The 20,216-nt window shown below is 42.3% G+C and overlaps 1 protein-coding gene across 4 annotated transcripts in view; it reads right to left on the bottom strand.

Moving 5' to 3' along the window:
- LOC108708821 (microtubule-associated protein 6 homolog) overlaps positions 1 to 10,957 on the bottom strand; it is a 54,359-nt gene extending 43,402 nt beyond the window's left edge. The window contains exon 1 of one of the 4 annotated variants that reach the window (XM_041582827.1): positions 9,576 to 10,957. In XM_041582827.1, coding sequence (XP_041438761.1) covers positions 9,576 to 10,339 — 764 coding nt within the window. In that variant the 5' untranslated portion in view covers positions 10,340 to 10,957. Of the gene's footprint in view, positions 1 to 6,976; positions 8,163 to 9,575 lie in introns of those variants that run through there. The other 3 variants (XM_041582825.1, XM_018247882.2, XM_041582826.1) reach the window with 3 other exon arrangements.
- Positions 10,958 to 20,216: the final 9,259 nt, after the last annotated feature.

The following is a 20,216-nucleotide window of genomic DNA, read 5'->3' as shown; positions in this document are numbered from 1 at the left end:
CATTGGCCCATGTGTGGGACCATCCGACGGGCTTCCCCGATCAATATCTGGCCAAAAGTTGGGCAGATATCGGATATAGGCCTAATCTGTTTGTTGGTGCGGTCCTGCAATCTGACCATCTCTATTGCCTCCATTCTGATCCGATCATTGGGCCCACGATTGGATCAGCCCAATATCTGCTCGTTTGGTGATCTCCCTGTGTATGGCCACCTTTAGACACAACTAGCTGGTTTTCCATCCAGTTTTCTCAATGTTGTAAACCAGACAGAACGTTTTGATGTCCGGTTCAAAACCACACTGGTAGCAACCCTATCTCTTATCTATATTCTGCCTGATGAGTAACCCCAATCCTTTAATTACAGATATGGGATCTATTATACAGAAATCAGTTATCCAGAAAGCTCTGAAATACAGCAATGCTAATGTAGAAAAACAATTTCTTATTTTTGATTGACTTGCACTTTTTTTGTTGTTTCTGTAATAAGACATTAACCGCACTTGATAATTTATTGACCAGATTAGTGTTCGGTTTTCACAAGGCTGAAAACTGAACAGAAACTGGAGACCCGAACAGGCCTTAGAAAAACTAAACTGTTCGGGTCAAAATCAAACAGGTGGCAACCCTAGGTAAGCTCCCCACCTGCAACATATGTGGTGTTTGTGCAACTCTTCCAATACTCTACTTGTGTTGCACCATATTGTGGCTAGTGATGGGCGAATTTGCGCCGTTTTGCTTTGCCGAAAAATTCTCGAATTTCGTGAAACGGCGAAAAATTCGTGAAACGGCGCTGGCATCTCGTTTTTGAATTTTCGCGGGCGTTTCACGAATTTATTCGCTGGTGGCTAATCGCGCAAATTCGCCGCAAATTCGCGCCTGGCGAATAAATTTGCCCATCACTAATTGTGGCTCATTTCAGTAGATCGGGAGAATAAGTACAAGAGTGAGCCTCTAGGAGCTTATTTAGGGGGCACTTTGTCCCCCAGTCTGACTGTGCTTTGCACCTTGGACTAACCAAAACATTTGGCATGAGGTGCAGCATCAGGAGTATAAGGATTAGGGTCGGACTGGGGGACATGGAGTCTACTGGGGATGTAGTCCCTGCTGCAAAACCCACTCTGGCCCCCGCAGCAGTCGCAACCCCCCCTTTAGCCCACACGTGCACATACATGTATATTCTTTTGTCATGACCAGGGATGGAGAGAGTGGTCAGGGGGCAGTAAGGGCAGGGAGTGGGTCTGGGCCACATGGCACTTACTCCGCTTGGCATTTACTTATGGAGAGATTAGGGATGCACCGAATCCAGGATTCGGTTCAGGATTTGGCCAGGATTTGGGCTTTTTCAGCAGGATTCGGGATTCGACCGAATCCTTCTGCCTGGCTGAACCGAATCCGAATTTGCATATGCAAATTAGGGGCGGAGAGGGAAATTGCGTGACTCTTTGTCATAAAACAGGGAAGTAAAAAATGTTTACCCCTTCCTACCCCTAATTTGCATATGCAAATTAGGATTCAGATTCGGTTCCATTTTATTAAGGGTTGGGCTTAAAAGTATAAATGACATTTATTATCTAGTTAGTAGGAAAGAGAAAAGAACTGACCCATATTGTTGCACCCTCCCATCCCTTACATCTGAAAACTCATGTATGAAGGATACTAAAACGTAACTTTTAATAAATAGTTAATTAAAACGAATTGTCCGATATGCATGAATTCAAATCCGGCAACTAGCAGGGAGACGGATCAACAGGAGGCAGTGGTTTGACAAAAGCCTGCAAGTGGCGGGTCAAACGCGCGTCAGGTAAAATTTTAGCTTATGGTTAGGCAGGGCGCCGGATAATAACTTAGACTATGGGGCAGTGATTTACTGGATATCGGTGCATTTTACCTAATTGCCTCACGGGAGGGGACTCTGTGTGGGTGAAGGGGTTGGTGCATTAAGTGACTCCATAAGGTCTATATGTATTACCCAGTCTGATGAATCAGCGCAATAGACAAGTTGAATTTGTAATTTGGACACAAAATAACCGCACATTTATTTAACCAACCCACAGCCTCCTGTTGATCCGTCTCCCTGCTAGTTGCCGGATTTGAATTCATGCATATTGGATAATTCGCTTTAATTAACTATTTATTAAAAGTTACGTTTGAGTATCCTTCGTGCGTGAGTTTTCGGGTGTAAGGGATGGGAGGGTGCAACAATATGGCTCAGTTCTTTACTCTTTCTCTTTTTTCATCATGTTTAATCCACTTGACCCTGCACACCATTCTTTGTAAAGTCATAATTGATGGTTGGTGCTCCCTAATCCTTGTTTATTACATTTATTATATAGTACAGGTATGGGATCCATTATCCGGAAACCCATTATACAAAAAGATCCAAATTACAAGGCTGTCTCTTATATACTCCATTTTATCCAAATTATCCAAATTTTCTTTTTCTGTGTAATAATAAAACAGTAGCTTGTACTTGATCCCAACTAAGATATAATTAATCCTTATTGGAAGCAAAACCAGCCTATTGGGTTTATTTCATGTTTGTATGATTTTCTGGTAGACTTAAGGTGTGAAGATCCAAATTACAGAAAAATTTGTTAACTGGAAAGCCCCAGCATTTTGCATAATAGGTTCAATACCTGTAACTAGTTAGTGCCCCTTTTTTTTGCACATTTCCAAAAAGCCTCCTCTTTGCACTTTTCTTGTTGTTGTATAACATCCACTGCTGAACACTCATATGCAGACACCTCCAGTCACAATTCTTGGAATAATTATAAGTCACTGCAGGGGGCACACTGGCTTGGGCACTATCAGGGGCGATCCTGGCCCCTCCGCTGCCTGAGTCAGCAGCAGTTGCTGCTGCCCCCCCTCCCCCGGAAATTCGCTCTTAAAGTACCAGGAGCAGCATTTTTGCTGCCCCTGGTACCTAGTGGGGCACTGCCACCTGAGGCAACAGCCTCAACTCGCCTCATTGGCGAAGCGCCCCTGTGTGTAATGGCTGCATGACTCTGCTAATAAAGCACTGTTCAACTCTACTCATCCTCGGCTACCAAAACACAACAAATGGCGACGAGGATGGGATACCAAAACATAACACTAATGCTTTCAGGAGACTTGAGGGCCACCGAGTCCTTAAATATAGAAGAAATTTAACTGAATAGGAAAACTGGGCTTTGGAAGAGGAAAGACAACGTGTGGAAATGAGACAAAGCCTGTAGAGAAATAAAGGGCAGACTAAAGGGATCAGATTTGCAGTATTTGCCATTAGGAGGAGTTTAGTTGTTGCAGCAAATGGTCAAAGTGTCAGTGTTTCTCATTTGATGTGAGCGGAATCCTGAGAGTAAAATCAGCAGCTTCAATTGTCTCTTGTTTGTCCCTTGTGTCTCTGTATTGGCTGCACATATAGTGGCCAGACATCGCTGCACAACAGTATCAGATACAATAATATCCCTGTAGCCCCTTCTCTCTCTCTCTCATTATTTCCCCCATTGCTTCTTTGTTCTTAATGCCCCTCCCTCTTCAGCTCTGCGGCTTCTTCTCCCATTCCCTCTGTCTCCTGCCTGACTCTCTCTTACACTCACTCATATACTAGTGTTACACACACACACACTAGTGTTACACACACACACTATTATTACACACACACACATACACATTAGTGTTACACACACACACTATTATTACACACACACGTACACATTAGTGTTACACACACACTATTATCACACACACACACTATTATTACACGCACACACACACACACTCTAGTATTACACACACACACTAGTGTTACACACACTCATACTATTATTACACACACACACACACTAGTATTACAGACACACACACACACTAGTATTACACAAACACACACACACTAGTGTTACACACACTCATACTATTATTACACAAACACACACACTCTAGTATTACAGACACACACACACACACTCTAGTATTACACAAACACACACACACTAGTGTTACACACACTCATACTATTATTACACACACACACACACTAGTATTACACACACACACACACTAGTATTACACACACACACACACACACACTAGTGTTACACACACTAGAATTACACACACATTCATACAAGCCCTGTTACACTCATACACTAGTATGGCACACACACACACACACACACACACACACACACTAGTGTTACACACACACACATACACACACTAGTGTTACACACACACACATACACACACTAGTGTTACACACACACACAAGCCCTGTTACACACACACTAGTGTTACACACACACAAGCCCTGTTACACACACACTAGTGTTACACACACAGATACACAACAGCCAAAGGGGAAGCTCAGTATGTGTGACTGGCACAGAAGCCTGGACAGGGGCAGCTCCACTTGAAATTTAGGGCAATTAATAAAATGAGGAGTAGAAAGAAGTGAAATGACAAATAGAAATAAAAGCAGTGACACAACACACACATACGGAACACTCCAATTGGGAATAAATTCCTACAATATTTTTGCACTGCAGCAACTGTGAAGCTTTGAGGCACAAATAGAACAATCCCATAATTCTGGGAAAAACAATATTGTGGGATAAATACGGAGAACATAGTGTATCTTATGCACATTATACACATGAACGGCCTGTACACTGACTGCAGACCCAAAAGCCCATCTGAGGTCCTGCCTGTGACCAGCCCTCCTCCTGCCCCCACTCACCTCCCCTTACCCCCCAAACCTCTGATGCCTCCCCCCTCCACTGCCACAAACCCCCTCCTGCTCTACAAATACACAACCTGCTGCATCTCTGGACCCACCGCATTTCTCCCAGTATATTTCCTTATAATAATCCACATATATCTTGTAAATTATATCTTTATAAACGGTGAGTTCTGATGTCATCAGTTATACACGGTGAGTAGTGATGTCATTTCTGTCACATGACTCACTGAAACTTGTGTATTATAATAAATAAAGTACCCCCAGTGGCAAAATATGAGGATATTAGAAGTCACCTTGGAGTATCATGACCAACCTGTTTAAAAACTTTTCGTCTTTGGCCTCGTACTTTTATATGGTCATGGAACTCCTCAGTGACTTATAATATCCTTATATTTTACAAGAGGGGGCACTTTATTCACTATATACAGCTTAGTGATGTCACCGGTGTCACATGACTCACTGAAACTTGAAGTGCTGTACCCTTTGCATTACAATTACAGAAGTCACATTTCCGAAGGGCTGTCACATTACAATAGATGAAAACTTTACTCGCTTGTGTCCAAACATACTTCTGCAAATTGCACCTAATTTACAAAAAAACACAAATGCATACAATTTGGCGAAGATTTGGGTGCACAAAAGCCACAATACACAATTCTTTGTGTTCACAAATTAACCTTAAGTTCATTAGAAGCCATTCCACAACTTATTTATAACCTTGTATATTCACAGAAACACTCAGTGACTTCTAATATCCTTATCATTTACAGTAGGGGGTACATTATCCCTTATAATACATGAGTGATACTCAGAGTTCCCTGTATAACTCAGCCTGCAGCCTTGTGTCTTTATATGGTCACAGAACAACCCCTCAGTGACTTCTAATATCCTTATCATTTACAGTAGGGGGTACATTATCCCTTATAATACATGAGTGATACTCAGAGTTCCCTGTATAACTCAGCCTGCAGCCTTGTGCCTTTATATGGTCACAGAACAACCCCTCAGTGACTTCTAATATCCTTATCATTTACAGTAGGGGGTACATTATCCCTTATAATACATGAGTGATACTCAGAGTTCCCTGTATAACTCAGCCTGCAGCCTTGTGCCTTTATATGGTCACAGAACAACCCCTCAGTGACTTCTAATATCCTTATCATTTACAGTAGGGGGTACATTATCCCTTATAAGACATGAGTGATACACTATACGCCATATGGAGTATATAACATATAGAGGGGGCACAATGTGCTCTATAGTGAAGGAGTCACATAGTAGTGAAGGTTGAACAAAGATCGCTGCCCATCAGTTTCAGCTCAGTGAATAAAACAATATGATGCCACATTGGGGGAGCACTTCGTTGGCAGGGGTGGCACAGATCAGATGAAATGTGTGTGAGGGAATCTGATCCTTCTGAGCCAAAACAAGAGCAGATTTGTGGCATGAGCTGTGATTGGCAGGTTATATTATTATTATTAGCCAATGACGTGCAGCCTGTTACATTCTGGGGGAGTCCCGGGAGTTGTCACTGAAGCTCTTTAATGACTGGATTGATACAGTGACACAGTGATAGGGGTTCAGGGGATCAGATGAGTTTAATATAAAGGGTAAAATAAGCAAATCAAAAGTTATACAAATCATCTCACATGCTTGTTCTTCATCTATAATCAGTTAATTCTCTAGGGAGGTGTGAGCACTGCTACTGGGATCAGTCTCCTTCTGAAACCTGGAGCAAAACACTCTATGTGCCACACAGCTGATAAACATACAAATATGTATGCTGAGAGTTGTAGTTTAGTGTTAGCTCGAATCAGCAGGTTGCAATTGACTTGATCTATCTCCCAGCCTCTTAATCTTGCCTTAGTATCTACACTTTCATAGTTTTATGGGATCTCTCTGTACAGACTATGAGCAAACTTAGGGGACTGTTCCTGCTGAATTGTGCTTAGTACAGGGAATACCTATACTGCCATAGTTTTATGGGATCTCTCTGTACAGACTATGAGCAAACTTAGGGGACTGTTCCTGCTGAATTGTGCTTAGTACAGGGAATACCTATGCTGCCATAGTTTTATGGGATCTCTCTGTACAGACTATAAAGAAAAAAAAGTCAGAACCAGGGAAAACAGGTAATGGTAAAGTGACCCTTCAGATTCTAATATATATATATATATATATATATATATATATATATATATATATATATATATATCTACTGGTATTTAATAAAGAGAATATAAACCCAGTCTGACCTGTAGGAAGTACCAGCTCCTCTTTCTCCTTTGGCCTGCGTTGGGTGGAGGCTCACTGTATCTCTTGGTGCCGGTGGCTCCTTGGCAGGCATTTTGGGCATGAAGTTTTCTCTTATCTGGTTCTCCTTGGTTTCTTGTACGACAGAAATCAGGATTTCTGGGGCGGTAATGAAGACGGTTGGGCCCTTCCCCTTGGCATTTTCCGTTGGCTCGGGTTTGATTATCTTCATCTCTGCCGGTGCCACCTTGGTGACAACAAAATCATTTTTCTTTTTATCTTCACTGGAAATGATGGGCATGGTGGGACTTGGGCTGAGCTTTGGGATCCATGGATGGTCACCTTGGCGGGGAATGGGCCAGGAACGAAAGTCCTTCTTGTATTGAGTCTCGCGTTCCAAAGGCGCCTCGGAAGGTTGGTATTCAATTCTCGGCTTGCAACTCGGTTCCGGATTCGTCTTCCATGCCTTATAATCCTGGCGCATGACCGAGCCCCTGGCAGAGTCTGGCTTCTTGGAGATATCCCTTGATAACTTGCCCAAGCTTCCAGAATATGGATCTGAGAGCGATGGCTGCGTTTCTATGGCAGCAGACCCAGGGCGTGGTTGAGCCCCATCTGTCACCTCGGAATATTTGGAATACATTAAAGGCACCGCAATGTCACCCTTGTCTTGAAGGTTCCCAAAACGAGCGATGCAACACGCCCGGGTGACACAAGGCCATGCCATCTTCTTGCACCTTGAGCTTGAGATTAGAGTGACGGAAATAAGGAACCAAGAAATCCCTTTTTTATCCCACGTCAGGTAATTCTTCTTCCCAACACAAATGCCCAAAATTTCTGCAGCAGTGATGCCTGGTTACAGCCTTGCGAGCAGCATCTCTCTCCTTCACTATGGAAACAAACAGCTGCCGAACAAATCCCTCCCGGCAAATTAAAGATGGCTAGCCTTGTCTCCTGTGATCTCACCGCCTTGTTACTATATGTCCATGTACCCCCTTCTCTGCTATAATTCTAATGGCATATTTACACCCTGCTTAGAAGAATCCATCTATGCTCAGAACGGGGAGAAAAATAAATAGGTAGCACCACAAAAATCCAGGGACCCCACCCACCTTGCTCTCTGCGTCCCCAGATGCCAAGGAAGAGAAGGGGAAGGGGGGCTGTAGGGGTGGAGAATTTAATACGGGCAAGAAATCGACACGATGCCGCACTACCTAAAAAAAAGGAGGAGGTTGAAAGAGTTTAACCCCTGGTGTCCACTCGCTGCAGCTCTGATTTGTTGCATTGTATCTGCAAGCGCATTGTGCCCTGACTGGGCTTTAATTGGATTAAAAGGAAAGGGTGGGTTTCCATTGCCCCCCATGTCTGGCTCATGCAACTGCCTGCGGGCTATGGTTCTGTATGAGACCTGCTGCCTGAATGTGCTGGGGCTGCTGAGCCGGGAGGCAAGGATGTATATATATATATATATATGAAACATACAGAATACATACAAATACTGACTGATACAGGAAGACAAAGAAGATTCTGCTCATTGGCGCTTCCATTCAAACACAAGGTTTATACCAGTCATTAAGCCCATTGAGCCCAGCCATGGACTTGAACTTGCTACTAATATACTTTGCTCAACCAATATCTTCCCTTCCCGGTAATATCTGACAATGGGTATATTTACCGGTAACTATAATTGCTTGTGCCCATGACTATGAAAATGTTAGAGGAAGTGTCACCTTAAAGATAAATCAACTGCATCATTGAGTTTATTAGTTAGAGCTGCCATGCTGTTTTCATTGCCTAGATTTCAATTAAACATTGCCCCCCAGTGATCATTATTATAGATTATTATTATAGAATATAAATGTGGATAACTGCTTCCATGGTTCCACCAAGCAAAAACCTTTGGATGTAAACGGGCTGATTTAATATTGCCCCGAATGCAACACTTCTAGAGGGCACCATTTTACACCCATTAGGGCCTATGCACAGAGCAATTGCACCCACGACAATAAGCTTCCAAGGCTGTTGGGTGGGAGGCAACCCTGCTCTTCATATCTGCCACAGACTTCTGCACCTTTATGGGCACTGGTGCTCCCTAGCTGGTGCATTTAAAGCCAAGAAATTTGTGGCTGGTTGGAATAAAGGGGAAGTAGTCCCTGTGCACATGAACTCGCCAAGCCCAGTGTTGTGCCGTGTGTATCAGTAAGGGATCAGCCAACACAAACAAGCAGTTGTACATCAATTGCATCACATCTTGATCACTTCATTCATTGGATTGCCTAAAAACTTGCCTAATGAAATAAAACAGCTTCCCCAAATACATTCATTTCACGTTTTCACTGGTGTTAACGTTACTTTCGATTGTAATTTCTGGGAGTTTTTACTTTCTCTGCACTGCTGGCTCTGACTTCTGAAATAATGGAGCAGTAGCCAGTTGTTGAACACACCTGGGGGACAACTTACGAAATGATTTTGCGGTGGATAAAAAAGTTTTTACATGTAAAAATCTTAACTGTATTAAGTTTTTCAGGACAATATAGAGAGGAGGGCTGGAAGTACATAAGATATACATTGCGCATTGTACAAACTGAAATTGTGTCTGACCTGTATGATGAACCTGCTCCTCCTTCCTCCTTAATCTGCCTGTTGAGCATGTCCACTGCATCCCTAGGTCTCATCCCATCCACGTGAAGCTGGCCAGATGGAGACTTCTCCCTGCTCTTCTTTTCAGGGTTCTCCTTAGATACTGGTTCCTTAATGGGCAAACCACTGAAAGTGACTGATGCCTTAACTTTGGGCACAACTTCTTCTGTGGCCTCCACTTTAGCCGGCTCAGTGGGCTTGTTCTCTGGTACGGCTACAGCTGATTTCTTGGCCTCACTGGAGGCAGTTGGAGCATTGAGACCTGGAGATGGTTTAGGGATCCAAGGATGATCCCCCCGCCTAGGGATAGGCCATGCTTTAAAGTCCTTCTGGTACTGTGTTTTGTTATCAAAGGGGGCCTCCGAAGGCTGGTACTCAGTTTTGGGTTTGCAGCTCAGTTCAGGCTTCACTTTCCAAGCTTTGTAATCCTGCCGCATGACCGAATCGGTCTGCATTTTGTTAGGCCCCAGCCCAGGCTTCTGGGACAAGTCTTTGGTAGAACCAACTTGGCCTCCATGATCTGCCTCTACCACTGCCGACTGTGTTTCTATGGCAGCAGAACTGAGTCGAGCCTGTGGCTGCTGTAGGTGGGCATGGTACTGTGCAGACCCTTCCGTCACCTCCGAATACTTGTTGAAAACCAAAGGCACTGCGATATCTCCTTTATCCAGCTGGTTCCAGAAGCGGGCTATGCAGCAGGCCCTGGTGATACAGGGCCATGCCATATTCTTCACGCTGGCAGCTGGTTGGGGGTTCTTCAAAAAACACAGAAATAAATGGGTGGGGGGCTTGTTAGTTTGAACGAACCTTTAGACCTCCTCTCTGCCCCCCCCTTTCCAAATGTCCTACGCATGCACACAAATATCAACAATGTGCGTAGCAGTCCCACATACACTCCAAGTCCAAGGCAAACCTAAGCAGAGGAATCAAACCCTTCACAAACGATAAAGAGGGAGACCAAGATCTCTCCAAGTCATGTTCAGAGCAAACCTCCGGGATGTCCTTTCACTGTCTTTCCAATCGACTGTAGGGCAACTGCAACAACAACAACGACAGCAGCAATTCTCGGATGGACTAAGAGGATTCCAGAATCTTTGTTACATAATCGTTACTCTGGACTTCTGGAGCCCCATGGGCCTATGTCGTTGTGCGGAGAGGGCAGAGGACACTGAGATCTTCCTTCACCCCCACTGTCTCCCTCTCTCTCCGACGCTCCCAGTCGTGTCTCTAGCAACCAGCAACATTCAGGAGGCAATGGGGCAGCATCTCTGCAGGAAATGGCCCCACCCGCACTGCTTTCTGCATCCACAGATGCTGATGAGGGGACTGGTTGAACTGGAAGCCAATGGGAAGGGGGTGGGCTGCTCTCTGCTGGGGAGAGAAACCACCTTCTTTTACTCAGCACGCAGCAGCTCTATGGGAGGAGAGAAGCTTCTGACATTTTAACTATTCATGGTCTGTGAAAGGGGTCAGATCAAGCACAAAGGGATTAAATAACAATATATCCAACCCCCTATTGAGCCTGATCTCCAGACTGTGCAGAGTGTTCACTAAATGACACAAATATATATATAGACATTCAATACCCCGCTGATTAATACCAGGGAAGTAGACAAATCTGTAATCGCTTCTTAGGTAATTATAGATGTTAATATTTTTAATTGCTCTGAACATTGTTTTACTAAGCACACTTATATTTCCCCCTACCCCTTCATTATTGTGCTGCATTTTTATTCTGATATACAGTAATGAGCAGTCTCCATAGAATCTGAACCTACTCTGAGCTGCGCCAGTTCATATGAATAACCACAGGGGATGCCGGCATAAAATAGGGTAATAGGGCACATGTTTACATAACAGATAAGTGGGTAAAATAACTGTGGTTTCAGTTCGAACACAGGAAGATAAACAGGAGCCAAATGTCACTGAAGTTTCTCTCTGCGGAACGAGAGAAGGATATATAATATAGGACAATTGCTGCCATCCAGCCCTTTTCAGTAGAGAGATAGATAATAGATAATAGATAGATAGATCGATCGATCGATCGATCGATAGATAGATAATCGATAGATAGATAGATAGATGATCGATATATAGATAGATAGATAGATTGATAGATAGATAGATGATCGATCGATCGATAGATAGATAGATGATCGATCGATCGATAGATAGATGATCGATCGATCGATAGATAGATAGATAATAGATAGATAGATAGATAGATTGATAGATAGATAGATAGATAGATAGATAGATAGATAGATTGATAGATATATAGATGATCGATAGATAGATAGATAGATAGATAGATAGATAGATGATCGATCGATCGATAGATAGATGATCGATCGATCGATAGATAGATAGATGATCGATCGATCGATAGATAGATAGATAGATAATAGATAGATAGATAGATAGATAGATAGATAGATTGATAGATATATAGATGATCGATAGATAGATAGATAGATAGATAGATAGATGATTTATAGATAGATAGATAGATAGATAGATAGATAGATAGATGATCGATAGATAGATAGATAGATAGATGATCGATAGATAGATAGATAGATAGATAGATAGATGATTTATAGATAGATAGATAGATAGATGATCAATAGATAGATAGATAGATAGATAGATAGATAGATAGATAGATGATCGATAGATAGATAGATAGATAGATAGATAGATAGATAGATAGATAGACCAAGGCAAGGGTAAATATTATTATCCTAAATTTTTGATATCGGTGACATATTCCGTAGTGCTGTACAGAGATGAAACATCATATATTTCCCCTTTCTGCTTTATTTCTTAACAGGAGCTGTCCAGATGGAGATGGTGCTGAAATGCCGTAGCTAAAACCACCTGACTTTCAGGGTACTGTCCGCTCATTTACACTGTAGTTACCCCTTGCCCTGCCCAGTGGCTGTGTTACATAGAAATTCCCAACTCCGAATTAGCAAGTTTTACCCTGCTGAGGCATTAGGGGCCATTTACAACTGGAAAGAGGGCAAAGTGCAAAAAATTGGCACAATCCACCATGTTTTTGCACTTTCCACCCAACCTTCCAGCCTGGGTGAATAACTGAGGTCTCTGAACTCAGCCTCCAGCCACTCCATGAATAAATCGCTGCACTATTGGAGGTGCTTCAGTTCCTCTTATCCCACCCCCTGTACACAAGTTAGGGAATAGGGGTGCTTAGGAAAGGGCTGGTAACTGTGCTCTGCACCTTGCTCTGAACTTTTACCCTTTCAATGGATCAGCTTTTTGATAAGGGGTCATTTTGGTGGACTTGCTTTGTTGCCTTTGGCTGTCAGTGGATTGAGGGGAACTGTAGTTGAACATTATATGAAGATAGGGCTGCCATAAGTTTACATGGGGCCCCATACTACTATGTAACAGTGCCATGACAATCCTTCACTTTGAACCTCTTTCACTTGGTCCATTCCAGGCTCCAGGCATCACCCTCCACCATATGAAGAATTTAAAAGACATGCCATGTCTGTACCACCTCTACCCCACCCCCACCCCCACCCCATGGGCCATGACTACACCTGGATAGCATTCCACCTCTTTTCCACCAATGATTACACAGACAGCCAAGGCTATTAAACTGGGCACTAACAATACCTATTCTATAAGGCTAGATAAGTAAATGCCTTTAATGAACATCCCACCCAGGAACCAACCTAGAGCTACTGTTCCCCAATTCCCAAACACCAGTTCTGTTCCAACAAAGACCTTCTACTAATAGTTCTTCCCTTGTCCCTTTATTGCCCATCTTTTAGCACTCACATTTGTAACGCTAGTGCCCCTTCAGTCAGTGATATAGACCGAAGTTGGGGGAAATCAATGGCTTTAAAGTAGGAGAGACCCCCAATAACAGTGGTGATATAGCAGCCGTGGCTTGTGTTTCCCTTGATATCAGCCAGAATCATACTTGGAGGGGGAAGAGGAGAACACTAGGGTTGCTAGCCCAGGGCCCCACAGATTAACAGTGACATACAACAAGAATAAATTCAGTATTTAAGATATTTATTGTTGTTTTCTAACCTCCAGCAGTGGTTCAGTAACAGCGGGAGAGCTGCAGGTTTGATCGTACTTCATGGAATCCCCCCTAAACAAATATTCGGTCCCTCCAGAGCTCAGGAAAGTAGGTATGTGAGATTCAGTTCAGTTATGTGCCTTTAGCATTTAGTTGCTCGTGACTGTACTATTTCTATGATGACAGAGGAGGCAACAGTTGCTATGTTGGCATTAATCTCAAGAACCCCAGTGATGCACATCTGGCCACACTAGTCCCATTAATGATTGTTGTAATCAGTTTGTGCCCAATCAAAATAGATGGTTTGTTTTGCTCTAAACTCTGTTCATATTATTTATAATAACTAAACAGTCACAGTCTGTCTGTCTCTCCTACTCTGTGATACAGAAAGGATATAGATGTGATACTGATACAATACTGATACAATACTGATACAATACAGATACAATACTGATACAATAAAGATACAATACTGATACCATATAGATACAATACTGATACGATACAGGTACAATACTGATACAATACAGATAAAATACAGATACAATACTGATACAATACTGATACAATACAGATACAATACTGATACAATAAAGATACAATACTGATACCATATAGATACAATACAGATACAAAACCATGCCGATACAATACAGATAAAACAAAAAGAGAAAACTCACATGCCCCTGTTATGGCCACTTCTCCACTATGTCCAATCCCAATGTTGTGCTGGCTCCCTCATGCTGGTCTCCATTCCAGTAGACATCATATGTGGGGGATTAGGTAAGGAAACCAATCCACACGTATGGCGTAAAATCAAAATTCCAACTTTATTTGGTAATAAAACAACAAACAGGCATCTACTACAGATGTACTCCTACCCTATGAAATGTTAGGTCACCTGACGCGTTTCATGCCTCTTTCTGGCACTTCATCAGATACAATATTGATACAATACAGATACAATACAGATAAAATAGATACAATACTGATATAATACAGATACAATACTGATATAATATAGATACAATACTGATACGATACAGATAAAATACAAATACAATATTGATACAATACAGATAAAATAGATACAATACTGATATAATACAGATACAATAAAGATATAATACTGATACAATACAGATACAATACTGATATAATACAGATACAATACAGATACAATACTGATACAATACTGATACAATACAGATACAATACAGATACAATACTGATACAATACAGATACAATACTGATACAATACAGATACAATACTGATACAATACAGATACAATACTGATACAATACTGATACAATACAGATACAATACTGATACAATACAGATAAAATCCAGATACAATACTGATATGATACAGATACAATCCAGATAAAATCCAGATACAATACTGATATGATGTGGCACAGATATGTTGCAATTTGCCAAAAACTGTTACACTTAAATTCTGGAAAACCTGATTAATTGTTTTTTTGTGCTTTGAACTGAAATGTATGGGTGTGAGACCTCTAGTATCTTCTCTAATGTTATAATGCAATATATAATGTCGGCAAATGCCCCCTTAGATTATTCCTCTTTGTTTATGTCATCTGGCTCATTAGATGATCAAATCTGTTAGTGAATACAGCACTGATTATCTAATAGGAACTTAATTCCCCCTAAACTGTTTCCCTTTCAGCACATAATGCACTCAATTCCATTGATGGAGAAACACAGAATTCCTGCCAAATTCACTGTCATCTTTTATAAAATCTATTCTCACTCCTCCCAGAGTCTTTGTGTCTCCCAGTATCACCCATCCCTTCTATTTTTGCATTTCACGCTATCACCCATCCCAGCAAGACGTGAAAGTGGGTATAGCAGGGTGACTGTTACCCCAATGTTTCTATATATCTGTAACCTTGTTATGAGCTAAGGGGGCCCAGTCTGAAGGTCAGTTAGGGGGAGATTTGGGGTGAGTGCTTATTTGTACCCTGGGTACCCCTGGAACTATAGCAGGGTGACACCCCAATGTTTCTATATATCTGTAACCTTGTTATGAGCTAAGGGGGCCCAGTCTGAAGGTCAGTTAGGGGGAGATTTGGGGTGAGTGTTTATTTGTACCCTGGGTACCCCTGGAACTATAGCAGGGTGACACCCCAATGTTTCTATATATCTGTAACCTTGTTATGAACTAAGGGGGCCTCAGCCTGAAGGTCAGTTAGGGGGAGATTTGGGGTGAGTGTTTATTTGTACCCTGGGTACCCCTGGAACTATAGCAGGGTGACACCCCAATGTTTCTATATATCTGTAACCTTGTTATGAGCTAAGGGGGCCCAGTCTGAAGGTCAGTTAGGGGGAGATTTGGGGTGAGTGCTTATTTGTACCCTGGGTACCCCTGGAACTATAGCAGGGTGACACCCCAATGTTTCTATATATCTGTAACCTTGTTATGAGCTAAGGGGGCCCAGTCTGAAGGTCAGTTAGGGGGAGATTTGGGGTGAGTGCTTATTTGTACCCTGGGTACCCCTGGAACTATAGCAGGGTGACACCCCAATGTTTCTATATATCTGTAACCTTGTTATGAGCTAAGGGGGCCCAGTCTGAAGGTCAGTTAGGGGGAGATTTGGGGTGAGTGCTTATTTGTACCCTGGGTACCCCTGGAACTATAGCAGGGTGACACCCCAATGTTTCTATATATCTGTAACCTTGTTATGAGCTAAGGGGGTCCAGCATGAAGGCCAGTTAGGGGGGATTTAGGGCTCTGAGTTGCTCTTTTATATAAAGCTAACAGGGTTGTCCATGTCATGTTTTAACATTAATAACACAGAGCCTGTTTAATCTTGTCTGTAGTTTATGAGTTCAGATGTGACAGTGACAAGACGACAATGACAAACACATTAGCGACAGTCTCTCTCTCTCTGTTACTCACTTTTCACATTTTCTCGTTGCCCCCCTGGGAGTTGTTAGGGAGCAGATGGCTGGAGCTGAGGGTGCCACAGTCTCTCCATTACAATAGAGATTAGCCTCCGGCATCTGTGCTTTCCTTTGGAAAAAAGGAAAGATAAACTCATCAGGGTTTTCACCTGCTGAGCCTACTTGAAAACATTTAAAATTAAGAAAAGGGGTGAAGTTGTGCTTTAGGGATGAGACACAGCGGAACTCGCTGGCACCTCCTGTTGGGAGAAAGTGTAACATCATGATAATACACAATATAATACACAATATAATACACAATATAATACACAATATAATACACAATAGAATACACAATATAATACACAATATAATACACAATATAATACACAATATAATACACAATATAATTGCATTCTTTGAGAGATGGCTAAAGACCAAGAGGGGAGACAGCAGTGTATATAAATATATATATATAAATATATTGCGCATGAAATGAGCTCAATATTGTATCAAGGATGTTAAGATTCAGCCTATAAATGGAAATGAAAAGAAATGATCTGATCCTGTGGTTCCTTTGCCCATGATGAGGCTCTTTGTGAATTATTGATGAATTTAGGCACACGTCAATGAGCAGTCGGTGCAGGCAGCGGCAGCAGCAGCAGTAGTTGGGTCGGGTGGATATAACAGCAGGGATTCCCAGTGAATCTTTCATGGATTCGGATTTTGTGAGCGTTTGTAGTTTATTAATTTATGAATTAACTTATCCTTTGTTTGTTGGGATAAGGTGGTGCTGGGCATTCAGTGAACGGATTTCTATTATATTATATTGTGCAGCCCAGTCAGTGCTGATGATCATGGCTGGACTTGGTCAGAGAGACACCAACCCAGACCCAATCCCTGTCTACCCTCCACCATTGCTCCCCTGCTGCCCTCCCTCCCCTGATAATGACAAAAAGAAGTATAAGGTGTGCACATGGGGGGAGGGGCTGGCGTTGGTGAATAAGCGGGTGTCAGGGGGGCCCCTGTTGTGGCAGCCTTGGTGGGACTCACACACCCCAGTCTGGCCCTGTTGATTATACAGTTATCTTGTTTATCCTGTATTTATATAGCACCAACATTGTGCAGAGAATACTCTTTCAGAGCTTACAATCTAATTACCCTACACACTGGCAGCAATTCCATTTTCCAACCCTCACCCATCATTTATAATCCCAACCTCCTCACCTGATCTGTATCCCCAACATCTAATTCACTGGCCAATACGGCAGGGTGGTGGGTAGGTCTGTGTCCCGTAATAAAATAAAGTACATGGCACTTGAGGACTAAATGAACCTTTGTTTATAGGGAGCAGCACAAACCAGGCAGTTGTGCACAGGACACTTGTTATTTCTCTTTTTTATATTCAATATCTTTATTACTTTTATAGGTTGGTAATACAATGTGAAGATCTGGCCTTCTCGAGGCCGATGTAAAACGTGTGTAAATTATACATTTTAATATGGCATAGTAAAAGAATAAAAACAAAAAGGAAAAGAAAAGAAAAAACAAACTTAACAAACTGAGCCAGCACAGAAGTGCAAGAGCACCAATAGTGTAAAAGCCAAATCTTATCAGTCAAATTCTTATCTGATTGGAGCCCAGACACAAAATGACATATATTGCATATATTATATATATATATGAATACTTCCATTAAATTATATGAGCATCTCCTGCATTTACTTTTCAGCAGTGGAATGACTAATTATTGGGCCAGTACATTTTGGAAAGTTGGAGAGATCAGGGCTAATCCCAGAAGGGAGATGGATGGGAGAGTCTTGGGTTCCTACTTTCATACATCACTGGCCCTGAAGGACTGTCCAGACTAAGGGTGGTGGCAGACGAGGCTACTGGGGAGATTAGTCGCCCAGCAACAAACGTCTCTTCTTCAGGCGACTAATCTCCCCTAAATACCTTCCCGCCGGCTAGAATGTAAATTGCCGGAGGGATGGAACTCGGATCGTTTCACATTCCGAAGTCGCCCAAAGTTTCCTTGTGAGGCAACTTCAGAAAACTAAGTGATCCGGGTGCCATCCCGCCGGCGTTTTACATTCTAGCCGGCGGGAAGGCAGTTCAGGGAGATTAGTCGCCCCAAGAAGAAGAAGCCATTTATTGCTGGGTGACTAATTTCCTGAAATAGCAGCGTGTGTCTCTGCCCTTAGTGATGAGATCAGGGCTCTCTTTAGTCAACTCCACCAAGTAGTCAAGGAAGTTGTCAGGAGAAAGAAAGAGGCTGATGTTCTTCTGCTTAGGAATAAAATTAGAAACCTTTCTCACATCTTTCCTAAGCAGAAGAACATCAGCCTCTTTCTTTCTCCTGACAACTTCCTTGACTACTTGCTGGTCAGACTGGTGGGAAACTGACCAGCAGGTGGCGCTGTTGTAACAAAATTCATTCATATTAACAGTACATGTATACCTTAATATCTTGGAATAAAAAGAAAACAAATAATGAATGTAAATGACAAAAGTGCTTAGAATAGCCCCCTCATTAGTTTTACATTCACTTATTTTAAAGGTTTACTTATCCTTTAACATAGATGTCTTCAAACAAGTCTCTGTTGCCTTGGCCATTCCTTGCCTCTCTGGTTGTAGTTACCAGGAGTGGGCCTATGGGACATTCAAGCGACACAGGGGTTATGATTTGGGCACTCTTTTCTTAGTCAGCTCTGTTGTCTGCTTTTACACCTGGAGTGCACGGTGCAAGGTTTCTCTGAGGCGAGAAGTCCTCCCCTGTCCAGTGGTGGTGGAGATGATACTGGGGGAGCTCGGGAAGAGACGTTCTTTGGAGAGACAAAGGATGGATGAAGCAAGGTGGAAAGGCCTATGGAGGGGCATTCAGTTTGACCCACCGTGAGTCTTTTGCTAATCCTGATGTCTCTTTGGTGTTGGGCTAATTCTTTTCACCCCTGTAGATTTTGCCATTTTCTATTTTTCTGAAAGGGCTCATACAGTTTTAGGTGAGTAGCCCAATCTTTTGCCTTCCTGGAGTCAGTGTGTTTGTTTGTTATGATTAGAGTGACAGTCAGACTGTGCCACTTGTTTTGCTTTGAAATTAGAACTTGCAATGTGACTATTTATATACAGAATACAACTGTATAATGTAAATAGCTTTATTCTGTAAATACGTTTTTATTGCAAATGTATATATATATGAATGTTTATTTGGTGTGCTATTTTATTAGCCTTTTTGTATCAGGATGCAAGAACTTAATAAAGAAAAATGTCCCCTGTACTAAGCACAATTCAGCAGGAACAGTCCCTACGTTTGCTCATAGTCTGTACAGAGAGATCCCATAAAACTATGACAGTATAGGTATTCCCCTGTACTAAGCACAATTCAGCAGGAACAGTCCCTATGTTTGCTCATAGTCTGTACAGAGAGATCCCATAAAACTATGGCAGCATAGGTATTCCCCTGTACTAAGCACAATTCAGCAGGAACAGTCCCTATGTTTGCTCATAGTCTGTACAGAGAGATCCCATAAAACTATGGCAGCATAGGTATTCCCCTGTACTAAGCACAATTCAGCAGGAACAGTCCCTAAGTTTGCTCATAGACTGTACAGAGAGATCCCATAAATCTATGGC

This window comes from Xenopus laevis, chromosome 2L (genome assembly GCF_017654675.1).
Source record: "Xenopus laevis strain J_2021 chromosome 2L, Xenopus_laevis_v10.1, whole genome shotgun sequence".
NCBI lineage: Eukaryota > Metazoa > Chordata > Amphibia > Anura > Pipidae > Xenopus > Xenopus laevis.
This window is presented reverse-complemented; position numbering and strand designations above follow the sequence as displayed.